The sequence below is a fragment of the Podarcis muralis genome, chromosome 16, assembly GCF_964188315.1.
Source record: "Podarcis muralis chromosome 16, rPodMur119.hap1.1, whole genome shotgun sequence".
Classification (NCBI taxonomy): Eukaryota; Metazoa; Chordata; class Lepidosauria; order Squamata; family Lacertidae; genus Podarcis; species Podarcis muralis.
In genome coordinates, this window is record NC_135670.1 from 35,845,549 (window position 1) to 35,872,893 (window position 27,345).

At 47.7% G+C, this 27,345-nt stretch overlaps 1 protein-coding gene across 2 annotated transcripts in view; it reads left to right on the top strand.

Annotated features, from left to right (window-relative positions):
- The window catches only part of LOC114586644 (transmembrane protein 132D-like), a 455,854-nt gene extending 429,501 nt beyond the window's left edge, over positions 1–26,353 (top strand). For both annotated transcript variants that reach the window (XM_028710301.2, XM_077920813.1), the window contains 4 exons: positions 10,245–10,450; positions 11,155–11,428; positions 16,140–16,331; positions 22,330–26,353. In XM_028710301.2, coding sequence (XP_028566134.2) covers positions 10,245–10,450; positions 11,155–11,428; positions 16,140–16,331; positions 22,330–23,514 — 1,857 coding nt within the window. In that variant the 3' untranslated portion in view covers positions 23,515–26,353. The remainder of the gene's footprint in view (positions 1–10,244; positions 10,451–11,154; positions 11,429–16,139; positions 16,332–22,329) is intronic.
- The last annotated feature ends 992 nt before the right edge of the window (positions 26,354–27,345 follow it).

Consider the following 27,345-nt stretch of genomic DNA (forward strand, 5'->3'; position numbering starts at 1 on the left):
CTAGGGACAAAGGTGAGAGCTGTTTCCTAGTTCTGCTGGATCTCTCAGCGGCATTTGATACCATCGACCATAACATCCTTCTGGACCGTCTTGAGGGGCTGGGAGCTGGGGGTACTGTCATACAGTGGTTCCGCTCCTTCCTCCTGGGCCGTGTTCAGAAAGTGGTGGTGGGGGATGAGTGTTCAGACCCCTGGGCTCTCACTTGTGGGGTGCCTCAGGGTTCTGTCCTCTCCCCTATGCTTTTCAACATCTACATGCAGCCGCTGGGAGAGATCATCAGGGGGTTTGGGCTGGGTGTTCATCAGTATGCAGATGATACCCAGCTCTACCTTTCTTTCAAATCAGAACCATTGAAGGCGGTGACGGTCCTGTGTGAGTGTCTGGAGGCGGTTGGAGGATGGATGGCGGCAAACAGATTGAGATTGAATCCTGACAAGACAGAAGTACTGTTTCTGGGGGACAGGAGGCGGGCAGGTGTGGAGGATTCCCTGGTCCTGAATGGGGTAACCGTGCCCCTGAAGGACCAGGTGCGCAGCCTGGGAGTCATTTTGGACTCACAGCTGTCCATGGAGGCACAGGTTAAATCCGTGTCCAGGGCAGCTGTGTACCAGCTCCATCTGGTACGTAGGCTGAGACCCTATCTGCCCGCGGACTGCCTCGCCAGAGTGGTGCATGCTCTGGTTATCTCCCGCTTGGACTACTGCAATGCGCTCTACGTGGGGCTACCTTTGAAGGTGACCCGGAAACTACAACTAATCCAGAATGCAGCAGCCAGACTGGTGACTGGGAATGGCCGCCGAGACCATATAACACCGGTCTTGAAAGACCTACATTGGCTCCCAGTACGTTTCCGAGCACAATTCAAAGTGTTGGTGCTGACCTTTAAAGCCCTAAACGGCCTCGGTCCAGTATACCTGAAGGAGCGTCTCCACCTCCATCGTTCTACCCGGACACTGAGGTCCAGCACCGAGGGCCTTCTGGCGGTTCCCTCACTGCGAGAAGCCAAGTTACAGGGAACCAGGCAGAGGGCCTTCTCGGTAGTGGCGCCCTCCCTGTGGAACGCCCTCCCACCAGATGTCAAAGAGAACAACAACTACCAGACTTTTAGAAGACATCTGAAGGCAGCCCTGTTTAGGGAAGCTTTTAATGTTTGATGTATCACAGTATTTTAATATTCTTTTGGAAGCCGCCCAGAGTGGCTGGGGAAACCCAGCCAGATGGGCGGGGTATAAATAATAAATTATTATTATTATTATTATTATTATTATTATTATTATGTAACCTGAAGCGTATGTAACCTGAGGTACCACTGTACTTCCTTGGCAGGTGAGAACAAGACAGGCGTTCGCCCCTACCCCATGCCCTAGATTTACAACTGGCACTAATACTTTTGACATTTCAGCACCCAAAACATAGGAAGCTGCCCTATATTCAGTCAGATCATTGGTCCATCTAGTTCAGTACTGTCTACACTGACAGACAGTGGCTCTTCCAGGGTTTCAGGCAGGCTCCCACTTGCAATTTTATCAACTTTCCCCACGTCTGCCTTTGGTCATCTTTTTTTTCCTAAATGAAAACGCCCCAAATGCAATAACTTCTCCTCAAAGGCCAAGCAAGTAACTTGGATATACTTGTCTTCGGGTGTTCTCCCACTTCCTTCTTGAAGTCCCTGCCCAGCTAGTGACAGCGCCGACTTCCCATTAACATAACTCACCTGGGCTAAATGCTGTGACTTCTACTTATGGGCTCTAAGCACTGAATGCCCTGCTAAATCAGTGTCTCTCTCTCTCTTGTAAGCCTGCCAGAGGGGAAGAGCTGTCGTTGAAGTGTACATTATGAATGCCGAGAGAGCTTCTGCACTGCTGGGAAAAAGGATTACCTCAGGAACCAGGCATTGAGATTAAAATCCCCAAGCACAAGAGCACTTCTGAAATGCAGGGTATCGGGTGGAAACAGCGGCAGCAGCAGCGTAATCAGCAATAACTCAAGAAGCCCATAACATGAAGCCTCCATAAATTATATGTTTACACAATGGTTTGCTAAAGGCAGTGGTGCGGAGAAGCAATGCATGCACGGATTTGGAAAGGCATTAGATAATTTCACGGAAGATAGGTCCATACCAGGGCAGTCAAGATACTGCACTCTAGTTGTTGTCCCATCTGCCCCAGGCAGCATGGCCAATAGTCAGGAACGGGAGTTGTAGTCCACAAGCAAATGGAGGCCACCACTTTGACTACCCCTGGTCTATGCTCTTGTTGCTCGCCGCCCCAATCTCCAAGGCATGTGAGATTGCTCAGGGTTTGTGTTTCCTTTTGAAAATGAGGCACAGCGGAGACTATGGTGTCTTTAGGATATATGGTTTATTTCCACATATATACCACCTGGACCATAAAGAAGGCTGATCGCCGAAGAATTGATGCTTTTGAATTATGGTGCTGGAGGAGACTCTTGAGAGTCCCTGGACTGCAAGAAGATCAAACCTCTCCATTCTTAAGGAAATCAGCCCTGAGTGCTCACTGGAAGGACAGATCGTGATGCTGAGGCTCCAATACTTTGGCCACCTCATGAGAAGAGAAGACTCCCTGGAGAAGACCCTGATGTTGGGAAAGATGGAGGGCACAAGGAGAAGGGGACGACAGAGGACGAGATGGTTGGACAGTGTTCTCGAAGCTACCAGCATGAGTTTGACCAAACTGCGGGAGGCAGTGGAAGACAGAAGTGCCTGGCGTGCTCTGGTCCATGGAGTCACGAAGAGTCGGACACGACTAAACGACTAAACAACAACTATCACCTGAAGCTACGATGGAGGGGTTCACAGCATTAACACCCCAAAAAAGGTCTTGTTTCTTCCAGGGCAGCAGCCTTGGATTCAAACATTGCTCTTAAACGTTGCTCTGATACTGCTGCTTGCTACTTTTACTTCTAGGTCACGTGACACATACCAAATCTGTTGTCAAAAACTCTGGCTTTGTCCTTCTGAGAAATGGAGGAGTGGCCCCACCCATTTGCCATCTGGCCCAGAGACCCCTCTCTCTTGCTTTGGTAACAGCCCATCAAGTCAGGTAATTAGCTGAACACCGGAAACTGGCCTGGCTTATTTAGTTTTTAACACTTTCTGAGTCCAGGGATTAGAATTTTCTGGCACCCAATTAGACATCTCAAGCCTTGATGAAATTCTAACACTTACTGGAGCCAGGAATTTATAGTGATCTGGAACCTATAAACTCAAAATACTATATTAGCCATTGTCCCCCACTTTTCCAGAGTTCAGAGGTGAGTGACAATCCTTATCTCCCTTTTGTACATGGCTCTTGATGTCATGACTAGATATCAGCAGGCTTGGTGGAGTCCCAAGATACTTTGAATGTGTTAGGTCACCACTGCTCTGGCCGAGTCTCTGCCCAAACAGGAAAATATTCCAGTCTGTGAGGGCCCAATGGCAAGCCCAGATAGACAGGGACTGTCTAAAGTCTCAAGGTCCTTCACTGCTCAGGAAAATACTGCAGTTCTCATGGTTTAGCGCATGGGGCAGCTGCAAGGAGAATTAAATATTCCTAGGTAGTTCCTGCCCGGAGGAAATTTTTCATTAGGAAAACAGTGGTGGAGAGCAGGGTTGAGAGTTAATATGCACAACCACACCATGGTCTCAATCATAATTGCTTCTCTCCTTGGGCAGTTTTTACAAAAATGTAAAGAGATGGGCAATCTGGTCACAAATCTCCAGCATTTTATTTCATTTGGCCATCAGTTTCAGCCAATACAAGAAGCGGAAAGTGTGCAATAATGAAATAACATCCGGCTGAAGTCAAAGACCTGAAAGAGACTGGGGGACACCACACACTTTTCACCAACCTCATTGTGTTTTGATTGACTGCTGAAAGACCAGAGGTCAAGTGCCCAATGATATCACACACACTCCATTTAATAGGATTTTTCTTCGTAACAATGCATGAGATCAAAGATAATGTAAAAAATTAATTTGCCGCATGCAGCTGAGCATTGCACACACATTTATTAAAAAGGGGGGGAAAGCAAAACCATAGAAAGAACAGTGTTCTCTCAGTGCTGGTTGATACGGAATGGCACGTTCACGAAAAGATGCTGTCACAACTTGCAGACGCCAAAGGTTGAGGCTCAACCCCTACCATGTCCACTTCAGAGGAACAGGAAAAGACCTCTGTGTGAGACATCAGAGAGATGCTGCCCATTAGAGTGGGCAGTCCTGAGCTAGATGAACAATTAGGGTGACTTGGTATGAAGCAGCTTCCTATATTCCAGTGGCGAATGCATAAGTGTTGCTCCAAGTTTCAAGGTATTTCCACACAAGGGCAAGATTTTGGAGTGGGATTCAGCCACATACTGGCAAATTCAGGTTGTGCAATTCCAACTGAATGGGAAGTCTCGGGGGACAAACTTCCCCAAAGACCAGACCTTCTTGCAATAAGAAAAGTGATGTGGAAGTGCACCAGAAAAGTGTGTGGGAAGCACTACCTTTGATGAACAGCCACTAAACTCCCCAGAAACAAATGGGAACAAATGCTCATTGAATAAGCGGCATTTGTCTAATCTCCCTGCAAAGAAATCAGGAGGAATGCTCAATGAACAAGTCATGTAGAAGCACCTCTCCGTCTTCCACAAAGAGATTTCAGTGGCTTGCAAGGCCATTCCACTGCCGCTGCCACCCAACATCTTGTCTCTCACCTCCCTTTGCCCTCTGTGTGACCAGATGCATGATCTCTGAAGCTCCCACAACTGTCTTCTCTAAAGCCGCACCTGACATAAATCAGAATTTTGATCCCTGTTCATAGTAGACAGTTATTTTTGCTTCATTCAGGCATGCGGCAACAGCAAAGTTCATCCATCCATCCATAATTCATAGCTGCACCCCGTAACTGTGGGTTCCCCCCTCCCCTTTTGCTGAGAATTTGATAGGCAGCTCCTAACCTCTTTCTGCCCTGCTTTCTCCAGATTAGATTTAGATGAACAACCATGTGTGAGAGATAGAGATTCTCTTATAAACCTTCCTGAGAAGTTCATCAGTTTTAAGAGACAAGGGTCAGAACAGGGAGAATAAAATCCACTTTACTAACAATGCATAATGAGCCTTATGTTACTTGTTACCAGAGGGGAACTTATGAGTCATCTAGTCAACCGCTCTGCTCAGTAGAGGAGATCCAAGCTCAGAGCATCCCACACATGGCTATCCAACCTGTCCCTGACATGCTCCCAAACTCACGTGGGAACTAGAACACAATTCCAGTCATATTATACACTTCTCCAGATCTTGTAATGCATTTTCAGTGTACAGGAAGTACACTCAAAAATGCATATTTTATGTTAAAGGTAAGCTGATGAGAGGTGTGGAGTCCAGGGACATTCTTCACCCCTCCTCCACATGCAAAGAATATAGCGGTGGATTTTGTCCAACAGGATTTTGTCCTGTTTATGAAGTAAGGGACATGAGGCAGGAGTTGGTAATGCAGGTGAGCTGTGCACAGGTGAGCTGCAAGCAAGCTGCCGGCCAGCTCTGTGGAGGCTCCTTTTATTGACACAATATGCAACCCAGCCAGATACATTTTGGGCTGTGACCTTTACACATCTTCCAGTCCCGAGATCGTGGGGTGGTACAAAGTTATTTTGGCACCTGTTTCCACCGCATCATTTTCCCCTTGCACAGTGTATGATGAAGGAGACAAAGGTCTCAAAGACAAAGGTCACAGACAGGACAAGGCAGACGACTGAGACCACATAAGGTTAGACAGAGGGCAAGATGTTAAGACAGCTGTGGCTTTATCGGTGAGGGGGAGTGTGCCCCACACCCCAAGGTAACGTGTGCAGGCAGCTGAGGCTGCCTGTGGGCAGGGAGTGTGCTCCGCACCCAGCGATCATCCCTACACAAAGGAAAACATACTGCTTGAAAAGTGTCTCTCTGCCCCCACCCCACCCTCTACTCCCCTTCCAGAACTCTCCCATCTGAAATGCCTTTGGGAGCCCAGAGATGCCCTCTATAGATGTCAGCATATTTGTTTGAAAGACTATTACAGGATAGTGAAGCATCTAGCAAAGGAACGGCATCCTAATGATTTCAGTGGCATTGCTATGGTTTTACATTCTCTTTGTCCAGAAATCGAAATGAGGATCTTGGAGCAGCACATTTGCTGCTAAAGGACTTTCCTGGGGGCCCTCAGCCCAAGGAGGACAGAAGATGTCTGGTGGTGAAATGATGGGCTGGAGCAGAGATATTATATATATTTACTCAGAGTAGACCCAATGAAATGGAAGAAGGTCCATTATTTCAATAGGTCTACATTGATAAAGCCTACTGCCTTCAGAATCCAGCAGTTCCCTTACTTTAGGGTACAGCTGTTGGGTTTCTAAAAATTTTAATTACACTTACATTTGTCCCATTTGGATCGAAAGGGATGGTGGACAGTGTGTGGAATGATCTATTTAGAGAGCTCAGTTGGCTAGAGCTATCCAACGCTCCAATTCTATGATTCTAGACTGAATGAAAAGCACTGCATTTGTTGAAAAATATCTGAACGGTACCTGAAAGTAGTTCCAGTGCCTGGTAAGATGAATGTGAATTAGGTTCAATTTGCAATATAACTCTGTGTGATTTCTAGTCCATCATCAGGTTCATTTTCTTACATGTGGTTTGTTTTTTTTTAACTCTTTGGACTCGTTGTCCCTCAAGATGTTAAAACCTTGTGGGTGTGCTGTCACCACCAAAGGCTCCAAGTGGGCCTCAACCCTTGACAGGGCCTTTTCAGTGGTGGTACCCTGTAGCTGGAGGGACGTGGGTGGCACTGTGGGGTAAACCACAGAGCCTAGGGCTTGCCGATCAGAAGGTCGGCAGTTCAAATCCCCGCAATGGGGTGAGCTCCCATTGCTCGGTCCCTGCTCCTGCCAACCTAGCAGTTTGAAAGCACATCAAGTAGATAAATAGGTACCGCTCCGACGGGAAGGTAAATGGCGTTTCCGTGCGCTGCTCTGGTTCGCCAGAAGCGGCTTAGTCATGCTGGCCACATGACCCAGAAGCTGTACGCTGGCTCCCTCGGCCAATAAAGCGAGATGAGCGCCGCAACCCCAGAGTCGGCCATGACTGGACCTAATGGTCAGGGGTCCCTTTACCTTTACCTTTACCCTGTAGCTGGAATGCCTTCCCTGGTGAGTTGCACCTGTATCCATTATTATTAACTTTCGGGAGGAATTTGAAAACATTCCCATTTACCCAGGCATTTTGGTGGTAGAAGAATGCTGTTACAGGCAACACTTAGAGAAGAGGATGATACTGCTTTTAATGTTTTTCAATACAACAACTTAAGGAACATTTTTAACTGTAACTGCTTTTAGACATTATTTATCATAATTGCTTTTAGAATGATTAACTGCTTAGCTGTTTTGTTTTGGAAATGTGCTTGCCTCCCTAGACTCCTTTGGGAGGAAGGGTGAGACATAAATTCAATAGATTATGACGATGATTGATGGGGAAAATAAACAATTCAAATTCCACTGTATGTGGGTAGGAATGTTTCGTGATGTTCTCTTTGTCTACGTATGTATATTCTGTACTTCAGCTCAGCAGCTTGTAACATTCTGAATACTGGGGAAGAAATTGTCAGTGGTGGTCCAACCCTCTGCTGTGCAGGAGTCACAGTTAAAGAATCCCTGACAGATGGCCACCCAACCTCTGCTTAAAAATCTCCAATAAAGGAGCGTTCATCACCTGCCATGGTAGTCCTTTCCACTGTTGAACAGCTTTTACTTCCTAATGTTCAGTTGGACTCTCTTTTAATCAGAGTCTATTGGTTTGGCTCCAGCCCTCGGGAGCAGCAAAAAACAAACTTGCTCCATTTTCCATGTGACACTCATTCGGGTATTTGAAGATGGCTATCATATCTCCTCTCAGTCTCCTCTTCTGCAGGCTAAACATACCCAACTCCCTCAACTGTTCCTCATCAGGCTTGGTTTCCAGACCCTTGATCATCTTGACCGCTCTTTTCTGCACACGTTTCAACGTGTCAATATCCTTCTTAAATTGTGTTGCCCAGAACTGGATACAGGACTCCAGGTGGAGTCTGAGTCCAAGGCAGAATAGAGGATGTTTTTGCTGCAACAGGCTAACACGGTGCTCCCTCTGAGCTTTATCAACCCTAATACTTTTCAAAAGCTCTAAGGATTCAATATACAGCTATGGCTCTGTGGTTAGCTGCAATCAAAGGCATCTGAACACTGATTTACTCTTCAGCATGCTGGGCAGGTCTTTCTCTTTGGGAGAGGCAGAAAAAATAATGCTTGAATGTAAATTATGCCACAGCAGTTTCTGATGTTTCGATAAGATTTAGATCCACTCTGCATTTAAACAGAAAAGTAGAAAATGGCATTAAATTCAGATAAGTGCAAGATCATGCATATTCGGGAGGCAGAAATATTAAATACACCATCATAATGGAACAGAAGGCCTGGCTGGTAATGGATTGCGAAAAAAGAGTTCAGGGTTTTAATAGATCATTCCTTCAGATCATCACCACTGCAAAGTGGGAGTTAATAAATTATTTGAAAGTGCATTTTGCGCCTATATTTTAACAACCTATAACAAACGGGTTTGTGTCATTTCACCGAGATGTGGGCGAAAAGCTTCAGGGGAAAGTGTGATTTGTGAACCAGACTGACAGAAGCTCATAAAATCATGTGACGTCATGAATGGAATGGAAGGGTGGAAGCACCAAGAATACCAGGAAGAGGCACAGCATTGAACGGGGAAGATTCCGGGTTCAATCCTTAGCATCTCAAGACAGGGTTGCAAGAGAACCCTGCCAATCAGTGCAGACAATGCTGAGCTAGATAGACCACTTGTCTGATCTTCTGACGTGCAGCAACCAGAACCGTGCACAGCATACCTGTCATTTGTCCTGATTTGTATTTAGGATGCAGGATGCAAGCTGGATGCAAGAAAAGGGGGGGGGGTGATAGCAACTGGAATCTGGCTGTTTCTGCCCCAGTCCCATGATGGACCAAAGACGCTGCATGAAACACTTAAGACCCATCCCTTCACTCTTAGCTTTCAACTAATGAGCGGTACTGGTGGGTGTGGTGGAGTGGAGCAATCCTTCCAATACCAGGATCCATGCACCTGGATGGAGCTGGAGTGGAGCAGGATGGTGGTCAGGTCAGTGCTGGGCAGATGCTGCGGCTCAGGCCTGGAGATCACAGCAACTCTTCCCAGTAGGTCTTGCTCTAATGAAGCAGTTGTGAAGGCTGAAGGTCCCTGCTTTCCCCATGGTCTTTCCCTAGTAGCCTAAGGCTTTGTCATCTTGTCTCTCTTCATTCCTCTCTGTCTTCTGGGAGACCAGGGGGTTGCAGAGCTGGTCACAGCAGGAGGGGGAGGCTTCCTGGCTTTTTCAGCAGCCTGCCCCCACTCCCTTCCAGCCTTGATTCTGGACTGCCCTCAACCACTGCCTCTTCCTGCTCAATAAACCCTGTTGCCCCTTCAGCTTCCGACACCTCCTCCTCCCAGTCTTCTCCCTCTTCTCCCTCTGACCACTCATCATTGACCCACCTCTAATCCCCTGGTTCTTCTTCCTCTGGGGGTGCCCTGGGGGGTTCTCCAGCTGGTTCCTCCCTCCACTCCTCTGCATCCAGCCAGTCCATGACACTTATAGTTGTTTCGACAGATCTGAATACCACACACAACAGTCTAGTGTCCAGGCAGCTATTCCCATATCTGCATTCTATGAAGCAATTGCAGCAACCACTTCCCCTCCTATGCCTCCTCTGACAGGCTGTATGCACACAGCCAGTGAGTACACCTGTGTGGAAGCTTCCTCTGCTCATCCTCTTCCTGGTTCTGGGAGACAGTGGTGCGGGAGAGGGTGGGGAAGTACCTTTTCCTTAACTTGCCTGACCTGCTTCTTCCTCCTCTTCTTCTGACCCATCCTGTGCTCCACCCTCCAGCTCTGAAGCTTCCTGCGCCTCTAATTCTTGCCTCCTGGTCAGTAGAAGTCCTGGCCCCCTCTCCCAAATCAGACTCCAGCCCCTCTCCCCCCGGTGTGCACTCATCAGCATCCTGCCAGTCCCAGATACCACCACACCCCCATCCAGAATAGCTGCAGGAGATATCCGGAGATCAGCTCCATCCCCCTGCTCCTCTGACTACTGCCAGCGAGATACAGATTTGACAATTTCACCTAGGGACTTCATTGTTGTTGCTTTCCTTCACCCACCTCTCCTCTTGTTTCCAGGTCTCTGACAGATGCGACTACGTCTTTGTCAACGGGAAGGAAATGAAAGGAAAATCAAACGTCCGTGTCCATTTCATGTACCAGCATCTGAGTGCCCCCCTGGAGATGACCGTGTGGGTGCCCCGCCTCCCTCTGCAGATCGAGGTCTCTGACACAGAGTTAAATCAGATCAAGGGGTGGCGGATCCCCATCGTCTCAAATAAGAGGTGGGCTTTTGTCTGAGGTTGTTCTATCGGGTCTAGATGCAGGCCGTGCGCTCTATGCAGATGGTTGCCATTAGGGCTGTGCAGGACCTCCCTGGCCTGATCTAGGACCCTATCTGGGGATTTTTTTCCCCGGCCCAAGTTGACCCAAAGAGTACCCAACCCAGATCCAGCAGATCCAGACCCATGAGTTTGTTGTTGTTGTTTAGTCGTTTAGTCGTGTCCAACTCTTCATGACCCCATGGACCAGAGCACACCAGGCACTCCTGTCTTCCACTGCCTCCTGCAGTGGAATCCCCATTTATAACCCATGGGTTATAAACCCTAATTAAATATAGACTTGGGAGAAGGGCACTCTCTGACCACACTGAAGAGAGCAGGTTTAATCCTGCTGGGTGCTGCATTGCCACTGCATTCTCTGCAGGGAACATGCTGGCAGAGAAGACCCTTGCAGGATTGAATCCTCCGCTCACCAGCTGCTGAGTGGAGGATCAAATCCTGCTGGGGTCCTCAGTGTGTTCCCCTGCTTGGGAACAGGTACTCGCAGCCAAAGACCCTTCTTTAAAGAGGATGGTGTCGGGCCAGTTAGGCGAATATGTTAGACCTGTTACAAGACAGCTTCCTATGTCCCTATCACTGGGAGGATTTTAAGACAACCTTAAGGCGCTCTTCTTTGCCCAACCCCTCTGCTTTTTTTGCCTTGACAGGCCAGCTAGGGACAGCGATGACGAAGAAGAGGATGAGCGGAAGGGAAGAGGTTGCACCCTCCAGTACCAGCACGCCATGGTGCGGGTGCTCACACAGTTCGTAGCCGAACCCTCAGATCCTGGCGGGCAGATGGCCTACCTGCTGGGTTCAGACTGGCAAGTCGACATCACTGAGCTGGTGAGCGATTTCATACAAGTGGAGGAGCCGAGGATCGCAAAGCTGCAAGACGGGCAGGTGCTGGTTGGACAAGAGCTGGGGATGACGACAATTCAGGTAGGAGGAAAGGAATGCTGGGAAAGAGCAGGAGAGCAGCCATTCTGGATCAGATCAAATATTCACCTAGACCAGCATGATGATGCAAAATGTCTTTCAAAAACTATTTGAAAATAATACATAAGGTATCATCATCATGATCATTGTGCTGGGCCCGGGGGTAACCCGAGAACCATGGTCCAGGTCTGGTCCATAATCCAAAAGTTCCGCAACGAGTCAGTCTGACAGGGCCAAGGCAGGACACAAGGCAGGGAACCAGGCAAGGACAGGTACAGGATCTCAGGCAGGGTATGGCATGCAGCAATGTTGCTCCCACAACCTGAGGTGGGGTCCGACAGCCTTTTATCTTTGTTGGGGTAACGGCCGGTCCTGATCCCCCAGCGACTCACCTCTCTGTTTCGCCCAAAGGTGAGCACTCCTCTTGCGAGTACTCAGGCCTCTCCTTCTCTCAGACCTTAGTCTCTGCAGCTCGGGAGACTTTGGTGGGTTACTAGACCCAGGGGCCGCCTCAGCCTCCCCTGACCCAACCAGTAGTGGAGCAGCTGTAAGTGATGGTCCAGCTGGAGGCAACAAGGTTATCCCCGCATCTGGAGCCAGGGCAGGCTCAGCCCCCTGACTTGGCCCAGCTGGTGCTTGTTGCAGGGGAACCTGTGCAGACTGGGGCTCTTCAGAATCAGGCCCCAGACTTGGTTCAGATGATGCCTGAGGCAAAGGATCCGGTGCAGACTGAGACTCCTCTGGTTCCGAGCCCAAGTCCCAGACCATCACAATTATCATCACTTATTGCATTTATATCACACCTTTTCTCCAAGGACTTTGAGGCATACATAGTTCTCTTCCCCTCCGTTTCATCCTCACAACATCCCACTGAGGTAGGTTAGGCTGGGAGGTGGTAACTGGCCCAAGATTACCCAGTGAGCTTCCATGCCTAAGTGGGAAATGGAACTCGGGTTTCCCAAATCCTAGTCCTACGCTCTAACCACTATGCCACACTGGCTATCCTGGCATTTAACTTCTACAAAAATACAGTGGTGCCCCGCAAGACGAATGCCTCGCAAGTCGGAAAACCCGCTAGACAAAAGGGTTTTCCGTTTTGGAGGTGCTTCGCAAAACGAATTTCCTATGGGCTTGCTTCGCAAGACGAAAATGTCTTGCGAGTTCCTGCAGGTTTTTTTCCCTCCCCCCCTTTTTCCCAAGCCGCTAAGCCGCTTATCAGCTGATCCGCTAAGCCGCTAAGCCGCTTAACAGCTGATCGCTAAGCTGCTTATCAGCTGATCCGCTATGCCGCTTAACAGCTGATCCGCTAAGCCGCTTAACAGCTGATCCGCTAAGCCCGCTAAGCCGCTAATAGCGCTAATCCGCTAATGGGCTTGCTTCGCAAGACGAAAAAACCGCAAGACGAAGAGACTCGCGGAACGGATTCTTTTCGTCTTGCGAGGCACCACTGTAGCTAAAATGGATAAACCCCACTCACCTACTTTCTTGAAGGGGTGTACAGCTCATGGTTGTTTCACACATATGTGGTAGGACTGTCCCAAAGTTTCCCAGTTCTAGGAAAAGATCTTTGTAGAAATAACAAAAATATTGAGAAAACTGGGGGGTGGGGGAACCTCCTGAAATAGTATTGTTGGGTATATTCAGTGGAGAAAGCCAAGGGTCATTATATACACATTTAATTGGTTATCGGTTTATGGGAGCAAGAATACATTGACAGCTGGAAACTGGAAAGAAACGAAGGGTTTAAAAGTACAAAAACTGTATAATGTAATTTAGGACATAGCGCTTTCTGAAAAACTGACCTAAAACTGGTATTGTGTGGCTAGAGGGCAAAAGAGAAAGAGACTTTCATGGCAGACTGGTTTCCGTTCATCCAGTAAACGAACAAAGGCTCTACAGGACAAAGTGTACCTGCCACATTCCATAATATATGGTTGTGTTAACATTTCCCTTCATATTGATATTAGCAGCTTTCAGTCTCTCTTCGTTTCAGTGCTATAGATTGGGGGAAAGAGGTGGGGTACGCCCAGTTTGTATTCCCCCCCCCCAATATTTTCTTTTTTAATGAAAACTTTCTATATTATATTTTGAAAACACCCACTTTTTATGACATAGAACTTCCCAAGGTGCTTCTTAGGCAATAGACAGCTGCCTTGGCCATATCCCAGTAGCCAGGACTGGCCCAAGACCTTTTGGCACTGGAGACAAGGTGGGCCACCAAGACTTCCTCCTCACAGATCTGGGCCCATGCCCTGGTGGGGTGGGAGGAGACCAGCAGAAATGCAGACATTTTGCAGGAGTGTTCCCTCTTGATCCAGTGGTGTCCAAACTTTTTTCCAAAGAGGGCCAGATTTGATGGAGTGAAGGGCCGACCAAAGGGCCAACCCTTTTTTTAGGATTGATGTTGTTGAGGTTTTTTTAGGATTTTACCCCAGGATATCAACTGCCACAGGGGCTGGATTAAACTGACTGGTGGGCCGGATTAGGCCCCCAAAATGGACTTTGGACATGCCTGAGAGTCTTAGAAAAATAGGGGCATTCCTTGAGCCAAAGCTGCTGCTCTCCTTGGCTTTGGCTTTTGGCTGCATCTTCAGCTTACCCAAAGCTGAATTGGAAACCACCAAGGATCTCTCTCCCCCCCCCCCAGAACATGCACCGTGAGGTGGGTCACCTCAGATCACCTCATAGGTGTGCCAGCCATGCAAGGGCAGCCAGCTAGCTTAGGGGCTGCAGGGCAGACCACATGGCACACCTTCCCAGCCAGTTTCTATCCCTCAGCATTTGCTGGCTATGGAAGCTGTCTCATTCTGCCTTATGGTAGGGCTTGGCCCTGCCCGTTGCAGAGAGCAGGGAGCACAGGCCTTCCAAGCACAGAGAGCCACTGCCAGTTCCTGAGAGGGGGAAAGGCAAGATGCAAGGAGCTCAGCGTGGTGCAAGCATGGCGGCAGGAGCGTCGGATTGGCTCTGCTGCTGCACCTGCACCATGCTGCCCTTCCTGCCCCTCTCCCTCTCAGGAACCAGCAGTGATGCTCAGTGCTCAGAAGACAGGTGAGCGATGCTGCCCTGCTTCACAGACCACTGGCCCCTTATCCTTACCAAATTGCTTTTCCTCAACAGGTAGCCTTTAGGAAGTGGGGAGACTGCAGCCCTCGGTAGCAATCTATATTTATATGTTGCAAAAGCTGAGAGTCTCATCTTGCCTTCTGTGACTGTCCATAAATATAGAGAATGTATATCTGGGAAGGGAACTGGAAGCGAGAGGGAGGGAGGCGGGGAAGGCTAGGTGGCCTATCCACTTGAAAGAATATGTATAGCCTGTCACTCGAGAAATCGTCAAAGTCAGCTGCTTTTGAAATGCCAAGATCTTAGAGAGCGATAGCTCAGCTCACATCCATCTTGTTTAATTCACTTTTCATAAGCCTTGCTTGTCTTCTCTTCAGAGTCCTCTGTAACGCAAGCAAAAACAAAAAATATATATAGATAGGTCACTGCCCCGGTGGGTTTGCAATCTAAGGTCAGACAGTAGGGATGGGTAACAGAGGGAGACAGGAGGGAAGGGAGACGAAAACATAATGAGGGGTTCTGTTTAGCTGCCCATAATTTGTCCCCATTGTTTGTTTTCAATCACTAATTTTGACTGAAGGAAATATGATTGAATAATTGTATGATGTTTTTAGTCAATTAATCAATGAATCTGTGGGTTAAATTAGCATACTGCTAGGTTGGCAGGAGCAGGGACCGAGCAATGGGAGCTCACCCCATCACGGGGATTCAAACCACCGACCTTCTGATCAGCAAGCCCTAGGCTCTGTCGTTTAACCCACAGTGCCACCCGCGTCCCCATAATTGCTTACTTGGTGCTTATTATTTGATAGATTTTGCTGCTACCTTTAATTTGTTTGTCCAGTCATTTTTCTACTTACTGTTGTTGTTAACTGTACTAGGCATGCATGTCATAAGCCGCCCAGGGAATATTTATTGATAGTCTGCTAATAAATAAATAAATCCATCAAGGAAAGTCGGGACTGAAATGTTTTATAATATATATATATATATATATATATATATATATATATATATATATGCAGGTTTTGGTGTCCTCGGGTGTCTTCCCGTGTAAAAGTTGGGGTGTCTAGGCGACGTTTCGACGAGGTCTCACTCGTCATCTTCAGGCTGGTGCTTTCGGCTTCTTGTTACTGGAACAGAGCAGGATCTCAGTGTTTGAGTTCCTATAAATACTGTGAGGAGGTGTGGTGTATAGCCTCCAATGTTCTGGGCCGAGAGGAAGTTCCCAGGCTAGTGTGTCTTTTCTTCTTTTGTTCCTTAATTGCTTGAGGGATATCTTGAGTGATTTCTTGAGTGATATCCTGGGTACCACTTAGGTGGGTCATTAGGTGTGGATTAGTTGCTAAAGCCTTTGTGTCTTGACCTCTTGAACTTTGTGAAGAGCTTAGTTGTGCTCTGGCTTGGCTTCGTGTATAGGGGCGAGCTGTGGTTTTGTGGCCTGTGCCAGCCAGATCTGTGTAGGGATTGCAGGGGGGTGCAGCATCCGGAGGTGCCACCATGGTTTGGCTACTGGATGGTGTCTGTAATTTATCTGTAATTTATCTGTATATGTATGTATATGTATATATATGTATGTATGTATATAAGGTTTAAGAAGTATGACTCTCCTTGTGGGTTCTGACGGGGTTGCCTCGGTTTTCCTGAACAGATTCTGTCTCCGCTTTCTGACGCCATTTTGGCTGAAAAGACTGTGACTGTCCTCGACGAGAAGGTGACGATTACTGACCTGGGGGTCCAGCTGGTGACTGGGCTTTCCCTCTCCTTACAACTGAGCCCAGGAAGCAACAAGGCCATCTTTGCCACTGCGGTAGCACAGGAAATCCTCCAGGTGCCAAAACAGGTAGGAAGCCTCGTTTGCCTAGCGACAAGCCACCATTTCTGAGGCCTACTGTACTTGGGCAATTCCCAGCCAGCCAGGCATATACCCTCCAAGTGGAGAGTCCAAGAATTTGGAAAGCCACCCGGGCCTTCTGATATGATCTCAGAATGTCCCTGTTTCCCCCGCTAGTGCCAACTGCTGCCAAGCTCACGGAGGAGGATGAGCTGGCACCTGTCCCAAGCAATGGCGGTGGCAGCAGCTGTGGCTGCAAGGGAGCAACCCATGGCCTCCACTGCCAGTCTCCTCTCTTGGAAAGTTCATAGCAGCTGCTGGAGAGTCGGCAAGAAGGAGGAGAGGCTGCTGCCATTGAGGCCCAGACTCACTTGACATGGCCAGCTCTGAGAGGCGGGCAGAGGACAGGCCTGCCCTGGGTGGGAAGAAAGGAGGAGCAGAGCTGAGCGCAAGGAGTCTTGATTATTATTATTATTATTATTATTATTATTATTATTATTATTATTATTAGTGCTTTGTGCATTCACATCTAATTTTGCCCCTTTCTAAAATTTATTTATCAGTGTGTGTTTTTCTTTTTGTATATCTACCCAATAATAAAATGAAATGGGGATTAAGCGGTTTTCTCCAAATGGGGGAGGGTATGTTTGGTGTGTCCTGTTGGTGAAGAGGTCAGACTTCAGGGGATCGGCTTCCTCCCCCCCCCCCCCCCCGCAGTAGATAAGAGATCAAACAAAAGGAACGCCTTACCAAGTTAGAATCTTTAATAGCAAGAGAACAAAGAACACATCTCATAGAAGTGGCAGTGCTCCCAATTAAGGGACGCTCCCCCCTCCATCCCTATTAATCTACGTCACTCCTACGTCTTGTAATCTGAGCTTGTACCCTCTGTGCTTTCTGTTCTGACACTTTCTGAGCTCTCTGTGACTTTGGAGAAGGGGGGTGGATGCTATCCAGAGACTGCGAATCTGTTAAGCCTCTCTCTCTTCTAGTGTTTCTTCTGCTAGCTGCTCCCCATCCAGTTTTTCCCAGCTTCTGCCTTCTGAGCTATGCCCCTCTGCAAACCACTGTTCCAAATCTATGCTGTCCTCCTGCTCCTGGTAAGATTCAGGAGCAGGAGCAGGTGGCTCCCACCATTCCTCCTCAGTGCAGCCTTCCTCAGCACGGTCCCTGACAGTGGTGGTGGTACTCGCCCTTCTTCTGATAGGAAATGCTCTGTGAGGGGGGTGGTGCAAAAATGTGAAATCGAGGAGGGTCAGTTGCAGGGGAGTGAAAAATGTCCTTGTTTTCATCTGAGGAACGTTTGGAACGCATGGAGGCTGGAGGAACCATCCAGAGCAGATGGTTCTCAACCTTGGGGCCCCAGATGTTGTTGGGCTATAACTTCCATCTTCTCTGGCTGCTGATCCTGCTAGCTAGGCATGATGGGAGTTGTAGTCCACCAACAAAAAAAGACAAAGGAGAATGCAGATTTGCATACAATGGACAAATATGCACATTAAGAAATCAAAGCTTATAACTTAGATAGAACTATAATCCATTTCACCAAGACCACGCTGTGAAGCACCTGCCTCCCCTTTAAATGGGAGTAGGACTTGGGGTAAGCTGTGAGGGGAGAAGCAAGGACATAGTTGAGGTGTAAAGGGGACTGATCAATTATGCAGGGTGGGGATTACCTGCCCCCCATATTTTATTCAAATTGGGCCCCCGGTAGGTGAGGTTGGCAGGCAGGGTGAGCAGGGGCAGCTGCCTCCATCATTAGCAAATGTAACATAAAAATGAGTTATAATTTTTTGCGGGGGGGGGGGTATATTGGACAAAATTGCACACAAATTGTACATTAGGAGAAAATCACACTAAAATGCTGGTGGATTTTCATGAGGACTTAAAAAATAATAAACTCAAAGTGAGGCAGCAGTGTGCACAACTGAACTGATGCATGGAAAAACGAGAAACTGGGGACAAACAAAGTTGAGAGACTCTCCCATTCCTATTTACAGACTTCTTTTGTGTATGAGATTGGCTTTGTGTGCATTCATTCGGCCCAAGAACTGCCAGTTGCTGACCCTCAATTTGTGTTCCACCCCCTGAAACCCTTTTATCAAAGCAAATACTGGGTAGAAGAATGAAGAATGAATGAAACTTTATTTGCGTCAGCCGTTGGCCATAGCAACAAAAAAACATTGTGATGTGCACAGAACAAAATTAAAAGTTGATTGTATAAAACAGAGTTTAGGGTCCTGAATCAGCAATCAAATAGTGGACTTTATTCTGATTGCCCCAGCTAGAAACCTTGCAACCTTTGCAGTCATCTGCTTCTCTTGATCTGCCAGGAGAAAAGACACTGTGGCAGTGGTTAGGCGACCTGGAACAGACAATAAAAGAGGGGTGGTAATCTCGTTCCTCAAGTCTTTGTAAAGAGTGCTTGAGAGGAGGGCATGCACCACTGATTCGGTGCTGCCATCTCCGCATGGGCATAAGCGTTTTTCGTATGGAATCTGTTGGAATTGTCCCTCAAGTACAGCCGAGGGCAATACATTCAATCTTGCTAGGATAAAAGCACGTCTATATTTTGGAGTTGCTAGGTTATACAGATAGGGTGCCAGAGAATCAAAGTGGGAGTATGGAAAATGGTCGTACCATGGGCAAAATTTCCTTATTGTGGCCAAGTTGTTCTGACGCTCGATATCATTTAGCTGTTGGCAAATTAGATGGTGAATACTGGGAATATGATGCTCATTCATCTCTCTTTCAGATGGTTTTGGTGGGGTTGGGAAGAGGTAAGCTAAGGCTTAGGCCTTGGTAGAGCACTCAGAATGAAGTTCTCCCCCTTCCCCAATGCACATTCTCTCTCTTTCTCTTTGTAGCGTTCAGCAATCAAGCGACACACGGCTAGAAAGCCAGGACAAGCAGTTCATCCTTTGCTGACCAGCAGAGCTAAAATCGCTACCTTGAAATCAGCTCAAAAGGAGCAGGCTTGGGTGGCACTAAGCCCCCAGCCAGCTGTGCATTTCACTTCCCGAGGAAATTGAGTCATATCCGAATCCATCCTTTCAGTGCAGTGGGGGTCAGGGTAAGAAATAAAACCAGGTGGCAGGCCAAAAACTAGAAAAGAGCTCAGGGAGCTTGTAAATGATCCTTCTGCTGTGTCCAAGGTCAATACTGGGTTTGCAAAGCAGTTGGTGAGGGGAAAGCGGGAGGGATGTTGAGCATACAGTAAGAGCCTCCACACAGTGTCAGCATTGTCAGGAACTTGTCAAGGTTTATCTATTTATTATCTAGGAAGCTGCCTTATACTGAATCCGACCTTTGGCCCATCTAGCTCAGCACAGAATAGCCCTTCAGGGTTTCAGACAGAAAGCCTAACTGGAGATGCTGACCTGGGACTTCCTGCATGCCCGGAGGATGCTTTGCCCCTCAGCTCTGGTCCATCCCGATCTGGTCCACTGAGAGACTGGTTTTCTCCATAGATGGTCACAAAGTTGTATACACAGCAGGACCAGTCCTGCCATTGGGCTGAGTGAAGTGACTGCCTCAGGCAGAATCTGCTGGGAGGCAGTGGTGCTGTTCAACTCCTACTCCTCAGTTCCCTAACCATCCCCTTCTATTGGAGGAGAGAGCTGTGTGTCATGCACCTTGCCTTCTAGCTTTATAAGCATTCCTGCTGATCTGCCTGTGCAATGCCCTGTGGCAAGATTTGCTCCTGCATATGGAATGGGGACGCAGGTGGCACTGTGGGTTAAAGCCTCAGCACCTAGGACTTGCCGATCGAAAGGTCGGCGGTTCGAATCCCTGCGGCGGGGTGCGCTCCTGTCGTTCGGTCCCAGCGCCTGCCAACCTAGCAGTTCGAAAGCACCTTGGGGTGCAAGTAGATAAATAGGGACCGCTTTCTAGCGGGAAGGTAAACGGTGTTCCGTGTGCTGCCCTGGCTTGCCAGAGCAGCGATGTCACGCTGGCCACGTGACCCGGAAGTGTCTGCGGACAGCACTGGCTCCCGGCCTATAGAGTGAGATGAGCGCACAACCCTAGAGTCTGGCAAGACTGGCCCGTACGGGCAGGGGTACCTTTACCTTTACCTTTATGGAATGGGTGCATACGTGCGCCATTTTGTCCTTTGCCTCAGGCAGCAAATTGTCTTGGGCACGGCCCAAACCATAAAACAGCTCATCAATCAAGATAATATGGAGCTTAAAGAAAAGAAAAAACAAACCTTAAGTTCAGTAAACTGACATAATACAACTTGTGTTATGTACTGAAGTTCTCACCCTGGGCCAGCAGGGGAATACTGTAGATAGTTCAGGTCCACATATGCAAACAAGGGATCAAAAGTGACGTTCAGTGATTGGATAGTTACAGAAAATGGTTACTGTTGCGTTCTAGTGGAGCTCTATATAAGCAGGCTGGCTGAACCCTTCAGTTCAGTTCTGCTCTGGCCTGTGAATAAAAAGAGCTGTTTGAAGAATCGCTGTGTCGTCTGATATGTCACCCACAACTTAACAGCTTGCAAGTGCCCAGAGTTCAACAGGGAGAGGGGCTTGTCTGATCTCAGCCAGGAGGGAGTTCCAGAAAATTGGGCTCACAGTCCTGAATGAACTGTTCCTGGTTGAAATGGGGAGAAGAACCATGTGAAGACGAAGGTGGTAAATAAGTGAAATAAAGATAGATAAAACAAGAACCCTGAACTTGGGCCAAGAGCTTTTAGAAGCCCACTTTCAATCCTGGGAGCCTCAGGACACTGATGCTTTTCTTTCTGGCTAGCACTAGGTCCAAGGCCTGCATTCCATCATGCCCTGTGTGCTTTGCAAGGAGACTTTATCTTTTATATAAAGTGGTTTTTAGAAATCATAAATATAATAAGTAATTACTTGCGCGCGCCCCCTCCCAGTTTGAATACAGAGCAGTAGTAAATGATCCAATCACCTGTGATGCTGTTTGACATGCAATTTATTAGTGTTTCAAAGCATGCACCAGAGACCTCAGGGGGGATATAAGTCTCTTACCACTTCTGTGGAAAACAAATCTTATTACCTATGACTATTTAAAACGTAGCCCTTGTTTCTCATAGAATTGAAATAAAAACGAATGGCTCGGTGTGGAATTAAATTTCCTCCATAGCTGCGTCTCCAGGCTGGAGAGATTGTTTCTTTGATCTGCTACTGAAGCACTTTGGGGGGGAGGGGACGCTCAGCAATAGGGGAAGGGGTCTGCTCTATATTTCTCCACCGTGAACCAAAAAAGGAGAAGGAGGTTCAGTTTGCTCAGTGTGAGCTTTGCGATGACCATGTGTGGCATTTGTGGAGAACCTCTGGCCTGCAGGTCAATTTTGGCTTGCCAGTTGTGCCAGTTTCGGCCCGCAAGGTCAGTTTTCTGAAACTATACATACTTAGCAATCAGATGGTGTCACCCTGATGCTCAAGTGACGTCAGTGGTTGAGCCCCTGCTTTACATGCAGAAGGACCCAGCTTCAATCCCTGGCATCTCCAGCTAAAAACATGGTTCTACTTCTTTCTGAGACCCTTAAGAGATTCTGCCAGTTGGAGTGGACAATACTGAACAAGATAAAAACACCTGGCATAAGGCACCTTCCTGTACTAAGTCCTGGGCTTTTAATTAGATGGAAATCTATTTCTGTTTGAATTTCATTTCAAATGGTCTTTCTACAAATATATGTTGTGTTGATGTATGACCTCAGGAAAGCTTTCTGGTTCCTTCACAATAGCTTCTGCAGTAGCTACCTTTTGTAGGATTAAGCTCCATGGTTTAACTAAGTGTTGGGTGGAGAAGTACTTTCTCTTGCCTGTCCTGAATCTTCTAACATTGGAGGTCCCCTTCATTGGAGGTCCCCAAGTCCTAGTGTTATGAGATAGGAAGAAAAACTTTTCTCTATTCCCACCATGCATAACTTGAAACGCCTCTTATGTTGTCTCCTTGTATCATAGCGACCCCTGTGGTTTTTAACTCTGATGGGTCTCTCAGAATGATGATGTTGTCATCATTTCCCTTACAGGAAGCTGCTATAAGTTGCTGGATCCAGTTCAGTGATGGGGCAGTCATGCCCTTGGACCTATATGATGTCAAGGACTTCTCTCTGGTGGCCACATCTGTAGATGAGAAGGTGGTCTCCGTTCTCCAGAGCCCCAAATTCAAATGGCCCCTCGTTGTTGCTGAGTCAGAAGGCCAGGGGCTGTTGGTGAAGGTGGAGATGGTGATCAGCGAATCGTGCCAGAAATCTAAACGGAAGAGCGTCATGGCTGTCGGGACTGGGAACATCAAGGTCAAGTTTGGTCAAAATGATGCCAACCCCAACACAAGTGACAGCAAGCAGGTTGGGGCCAGTGTGCACTTGGAAAACCACACCAGCGACCGGCGTCAGAAGACAACCCTGCAGGAGAGGTCTCGACAAGATGGGCCTTATTACAGCTCTTCAATGGGCCAAGAAGAAACCAGGGGGGCCAGCACACAAAAGTCAATTCTTAGTAAAAAGGAGGACCGCGAGAGCCTTCTAGATGATGACAGCCATATGCAAAACATCCCAATGGACTTCACCAGCTTGCCAGCACAGGTGGACTTGCCAATGAGCAATGGAGATCTGGAAGAGAACGACCTTGTGGAGACACCCAGGGGCCTAAGTGACTTGGAAATTGGGATGTATGCTTTGTTAGGTGTCTTTTGCTTGGCCATTCTAGTCTTCCTCATCAACTGCATCACCTTTGCTTTGAAGTATAGGCACAAGCAGGCTCCCTTTGAAGAGCAAGAAGGCCTGAGCCACTCTCATGACTGGGTAGGACTAAGCAATAGGACAGAACTGCTGGAGAACCACCTCAATTTTTCCACCCAGCAAGAGGAGTGCATCACAGCCATTGACCAAGGCATAGACTTGGAGGAGAGCAAGTACCTCCTGGATGCCAACACCCAGAAGAACCTCAACGGCCAAGTCTTCCGGTCCTCGGACCCCACTGCCACCCCCGAAGGGAAGGAGCAGAAGAGCGAGCAGACCGCCTCACCAACCTCCAAGCGGAAGCGAGTCAAGTTCACCACTTTCACCACCATCTCCTCAGATGGCGGGTGCCCTACCGTCAACTCTATCTTGACCAGCAGTGAGGATGATATCAAGTGGGTTTGTCAGGACATGGACCTGGGGGGATGTAAAGAACTAAGGAACTATATGGAACGGCTACATGAAAATGCCTAACAGTACACTAGAAACCCTTTTGCTTTCTTGCTTTCTTTTTGTTTTCCACTCACCTTTCTGCCTTTCATTTGGCAAACTGGGACAAAACAAAAGACCTACAACCATTTGTGAACAATTAAAATGGTGGATAATTTGGTTTCAATGGAACCCTGAGGAGCACTTTGAGTAAAAGGTCCCAAGCAGCAACTGTTACCTGTGCTCAGTGGTTCTTAAAAAAAGATGTTTGGGAAATATTCTGATGGAAGGCAACTTACATGGGAAAATAAATTTTTTGAAAAAAATAGCAAACAAGATTCCATTTTGTGGGGAGGTTGCACAGGAAACCAATACTAATCTGCAAACTCCAATGCAAAAACAGGTATTTTATATCATGCAATCTCATCTGGCCTGTAGTACAAACCTGACCTGCCAGGGCTTCTAATTTACCCCATAAGACCTTTTCCCCCATATGTGGCATCAGATGTGGGTCAAGCAGGCTGCATTCAGACATGGGGTTTATTGCGAGAGTTTTACTTGTTACAATGTCAGCCCTTCTGTCCCGATTTTTCTAACATTCCTTTTACATTGCAGTATCTTGTGTTTTGAAACTGTGGCTTTTTCATCAATATACCGCCATGCTGTGCTAAATTTTAAATGGTGGGAACTGAATGTTGGTATATTGCTCCAGATTCCATCAACACAAAATGCCCACAAGTCATCAGGGTTGCAAATGGAGTGTTTTTTGGAAGCAATTAACATGGAGGTGAGTGCTAAACTTCTGCAACATCCCCCTAGATTTCCAGGACTGGCTTTCATGTTGTGCGAAAGAGCACATAAAAAGTGAAAAAAGAACAGGTAAGGAAACATCTGTGACGATGGAATAAAGAGCCAGCTGTAGGGATGCGGCTGTGAATGTCTTAAAGTTTGCTCCTTGTTGTCCATTGGCTCTACAGCCCACCAGATGATGGGTGGCAAAGCGTTGGACTTGGGCGTTTTAAAGTACAGTGGTGCCTCGCAAGACGAAATTAATTCGTTCCGCGAGTTTTTTCGTCTTGCGATTTTTTCGTCTTGTGAAGCACAGTTTCAGAAAAGTTTTGGAAAAGCTTCAAAAATCACCAAAGTCTTCAAAAACCTCAAAAAAAGGCTACCACACCGCGTGCTATGAGTTGCTCCTTGAAGTCAAGTCACAACTGTATTAACGGTGTTAAGAAAAAGGAAACAAACTTGCAAGACGTTTTCGTCTTGCGAAGCAAGCCCATAGGGAAATTTGTCTTGCGAAGCAACTCAAAAAACAAAAAACCCTTTCGTCTTGAGAGTTTTTCGTCTTGCGAGGCATTCGTCTTGCGAGGTACCACTGTATAGTGAAGGGTTCTTTGCAATGATGCTTTGAAGTCCTGACTCTGGGACTTAAAAGTGCCCAATTGCGTGGCGAGTTCCCGCCTCCCCCAGTAGAAATAAAGACACAGGACACCATAAATTAGGTTAATGGGTGAAATAGGCTACAACTTTATTGATTACAGAAATGAGCAGTATTGGCTTAGGCATTGGTCGTATCGACTATCCGGCTTCAGCCCGATTGCATGAAGACCGGAAAGGGTTAACCACCAGGAGGGGGAGTCCTGCTGATGCACATCAACTAGGAGCTCCCCCGGGGTCACTGCTCGGGGGCATGCCTTAGGCCCACACCTCCATAGGCTTTGGACAGGGCTACGCCCCCTGGAGTCCTTTACCGGGCTCCCCTAGACTGTGGGGGGAGGCAATGGAGCTCCCTCCCCCCCTCTCATCTACTTAACCCTACCCTTACCAATGCCTAACCACCAATACTGAGATGTTGTGACGAGTTGCTACGAGGTAGGTGAAAAACCAAATGGCTGGAGCCAATTTGCCAATTGGAAAAAATTCCTACCAGGCCCCTTGATCGCAACCAACTGAAGTCCATAGCAATGTCCAAGAAGCCTGCCTAAAGGGAGGGGGGATGGGAAACCGAGTCAGCTGAAGCAGTGAAAGGACGAGCCTCAGCCGCGCCGGCCTCAAATAGGGCAGGCCATGCCTCCCCAGCCAGGCGATTGGCTGCCTGGGGAGATGACGCAGCCGAGGATTCCCTAGATCTCGCAGGGGTTGTGTCCAGTGCACGTGGGGGTGGGCGTGAAGCCCGCAACCCTACCTCCTCCCCAGCTCGGAAGTGGCTTTTCTTGACATCACTGAGGTGCAGGTGTGCGGGACTCCCTGCTCCTGAACTAGGTAACTGTGCTCCTGAAGGACCAGGTGCGCAGCCTGGGAGTCATTTTGGACTCACTGCTGTCCATGGAGGCACAGGTTAATTCTGTGTGCAGGGCGGCTGTCTACCAGCTCCACCTGAGACAGCTCCATTGCACTCTACCAGCTCCACCACACCAGCTGAGACCCTACCTGCCTGCACAATCTCTTGCCAGACTAGTCTGAACACTGCAATGCGCTCTACATGGGGCTACCTTTGAAGGTGACTTGGAAACTACACCTAATCCAGAATACGGCAGCTAGATTGGTGACTGGGAGCAGCCACTGGGACCACATAACACCAGTTCTACTAAAAGAACTACATTGGTTCCCAGTACGTTTCCGAGCACAATTCTAAGTGTTGGTGCTGACCTTTAAAGCCCTAAACAGCCTCGGCTCTGTATAACTGAAGGAGCATCTCCACCCCCATTGTTCAGCTCAGACACTGAGGTCCAGCTCTGAGGGCCTTCTGGCAGTTCCCTCGCTGCAAGAAATGAAGTTACAGGCAAAGGGCCTTTTCAGTAGACGCTCCCGCCCTGTGGAACACCTTCCCATCAGAAGTCAAGGAGATAAATAACTATACAACTTTTAGAAGACATCTGAAGGCAGCCCTGTTATAGGGAAGTTTTTAATGTTTGATGTTTTATTATATTTTTATATTTGTTGGAAGCCACCCAAAGTGGCTGTGGCAACCCAGCCAGATGGGTGGGGTACAAATAATAAAAATTATATTATTATTATTGTTATTTTATTATTATTATTATTATTATTATTATTATTATTATTATTATTATTTCAGGAAGGAAAGTTACAACCTAGCCCTCTACTTGATTAGGAAGCTTCTACGTTCAGAAATTTTTGTCTCATATGCAAGTTGTCACCTGATGTTGCAGTCATCAAATGACGAATATGCATGTCTAAAGGTAAAGAGACCCCTGACCATTAGGTCCAGTCATGACCAACTCTGGGGTTGCGGCGCTCATCTCACTTTATTGGCTGAGGGAGCTGGCATACAGCTTCCGGGTCATGTGGCCAGCATGACTAAGCTGCTTCTGGTGAACCAGAGCAGCGCACGGAAACGCCGTTTACCTTCCCACTGGAGCGGTACCTATTTATCTACTTTCACCTTGACGTGCTTTCAAACTGCTAGGTTGGCAGGAGCTGGGACCGAGCAACGGGAGCTCACCCCGTTACGGGGATTTGAACCGCCGACCTTCTGATCGGCAAGTCCTAGGCTCTGTGGTTTAACCCACAGCAAATGAAGTCAAAATAAGGTGGGGTTAATTTTTAATGCTTTAGAAATGCAGCCCTAGAGAATTTAGATAATACTGCCTGTGTGCAGCTTCTTCTGCCAGTGATCTGCCTCTTCCTTGTAGAGATTATTTCTCTCTACCAAATGTAAAAATAATTGCCAGTTAATAATAATCTGCATTGATCCAGAAAACGAACATCGGGGCAGCCAAAAGATGCAATTTAAGAACAGGAGTTATTTTTCCCAGCTAGCTGACTATGAAGATGAATGAACTCTGCATGCTCACAGTGCTGTGGTAAGTAGCTGCAGAAGAGACTTTCACACTTCGTTTAGATAATGGATGG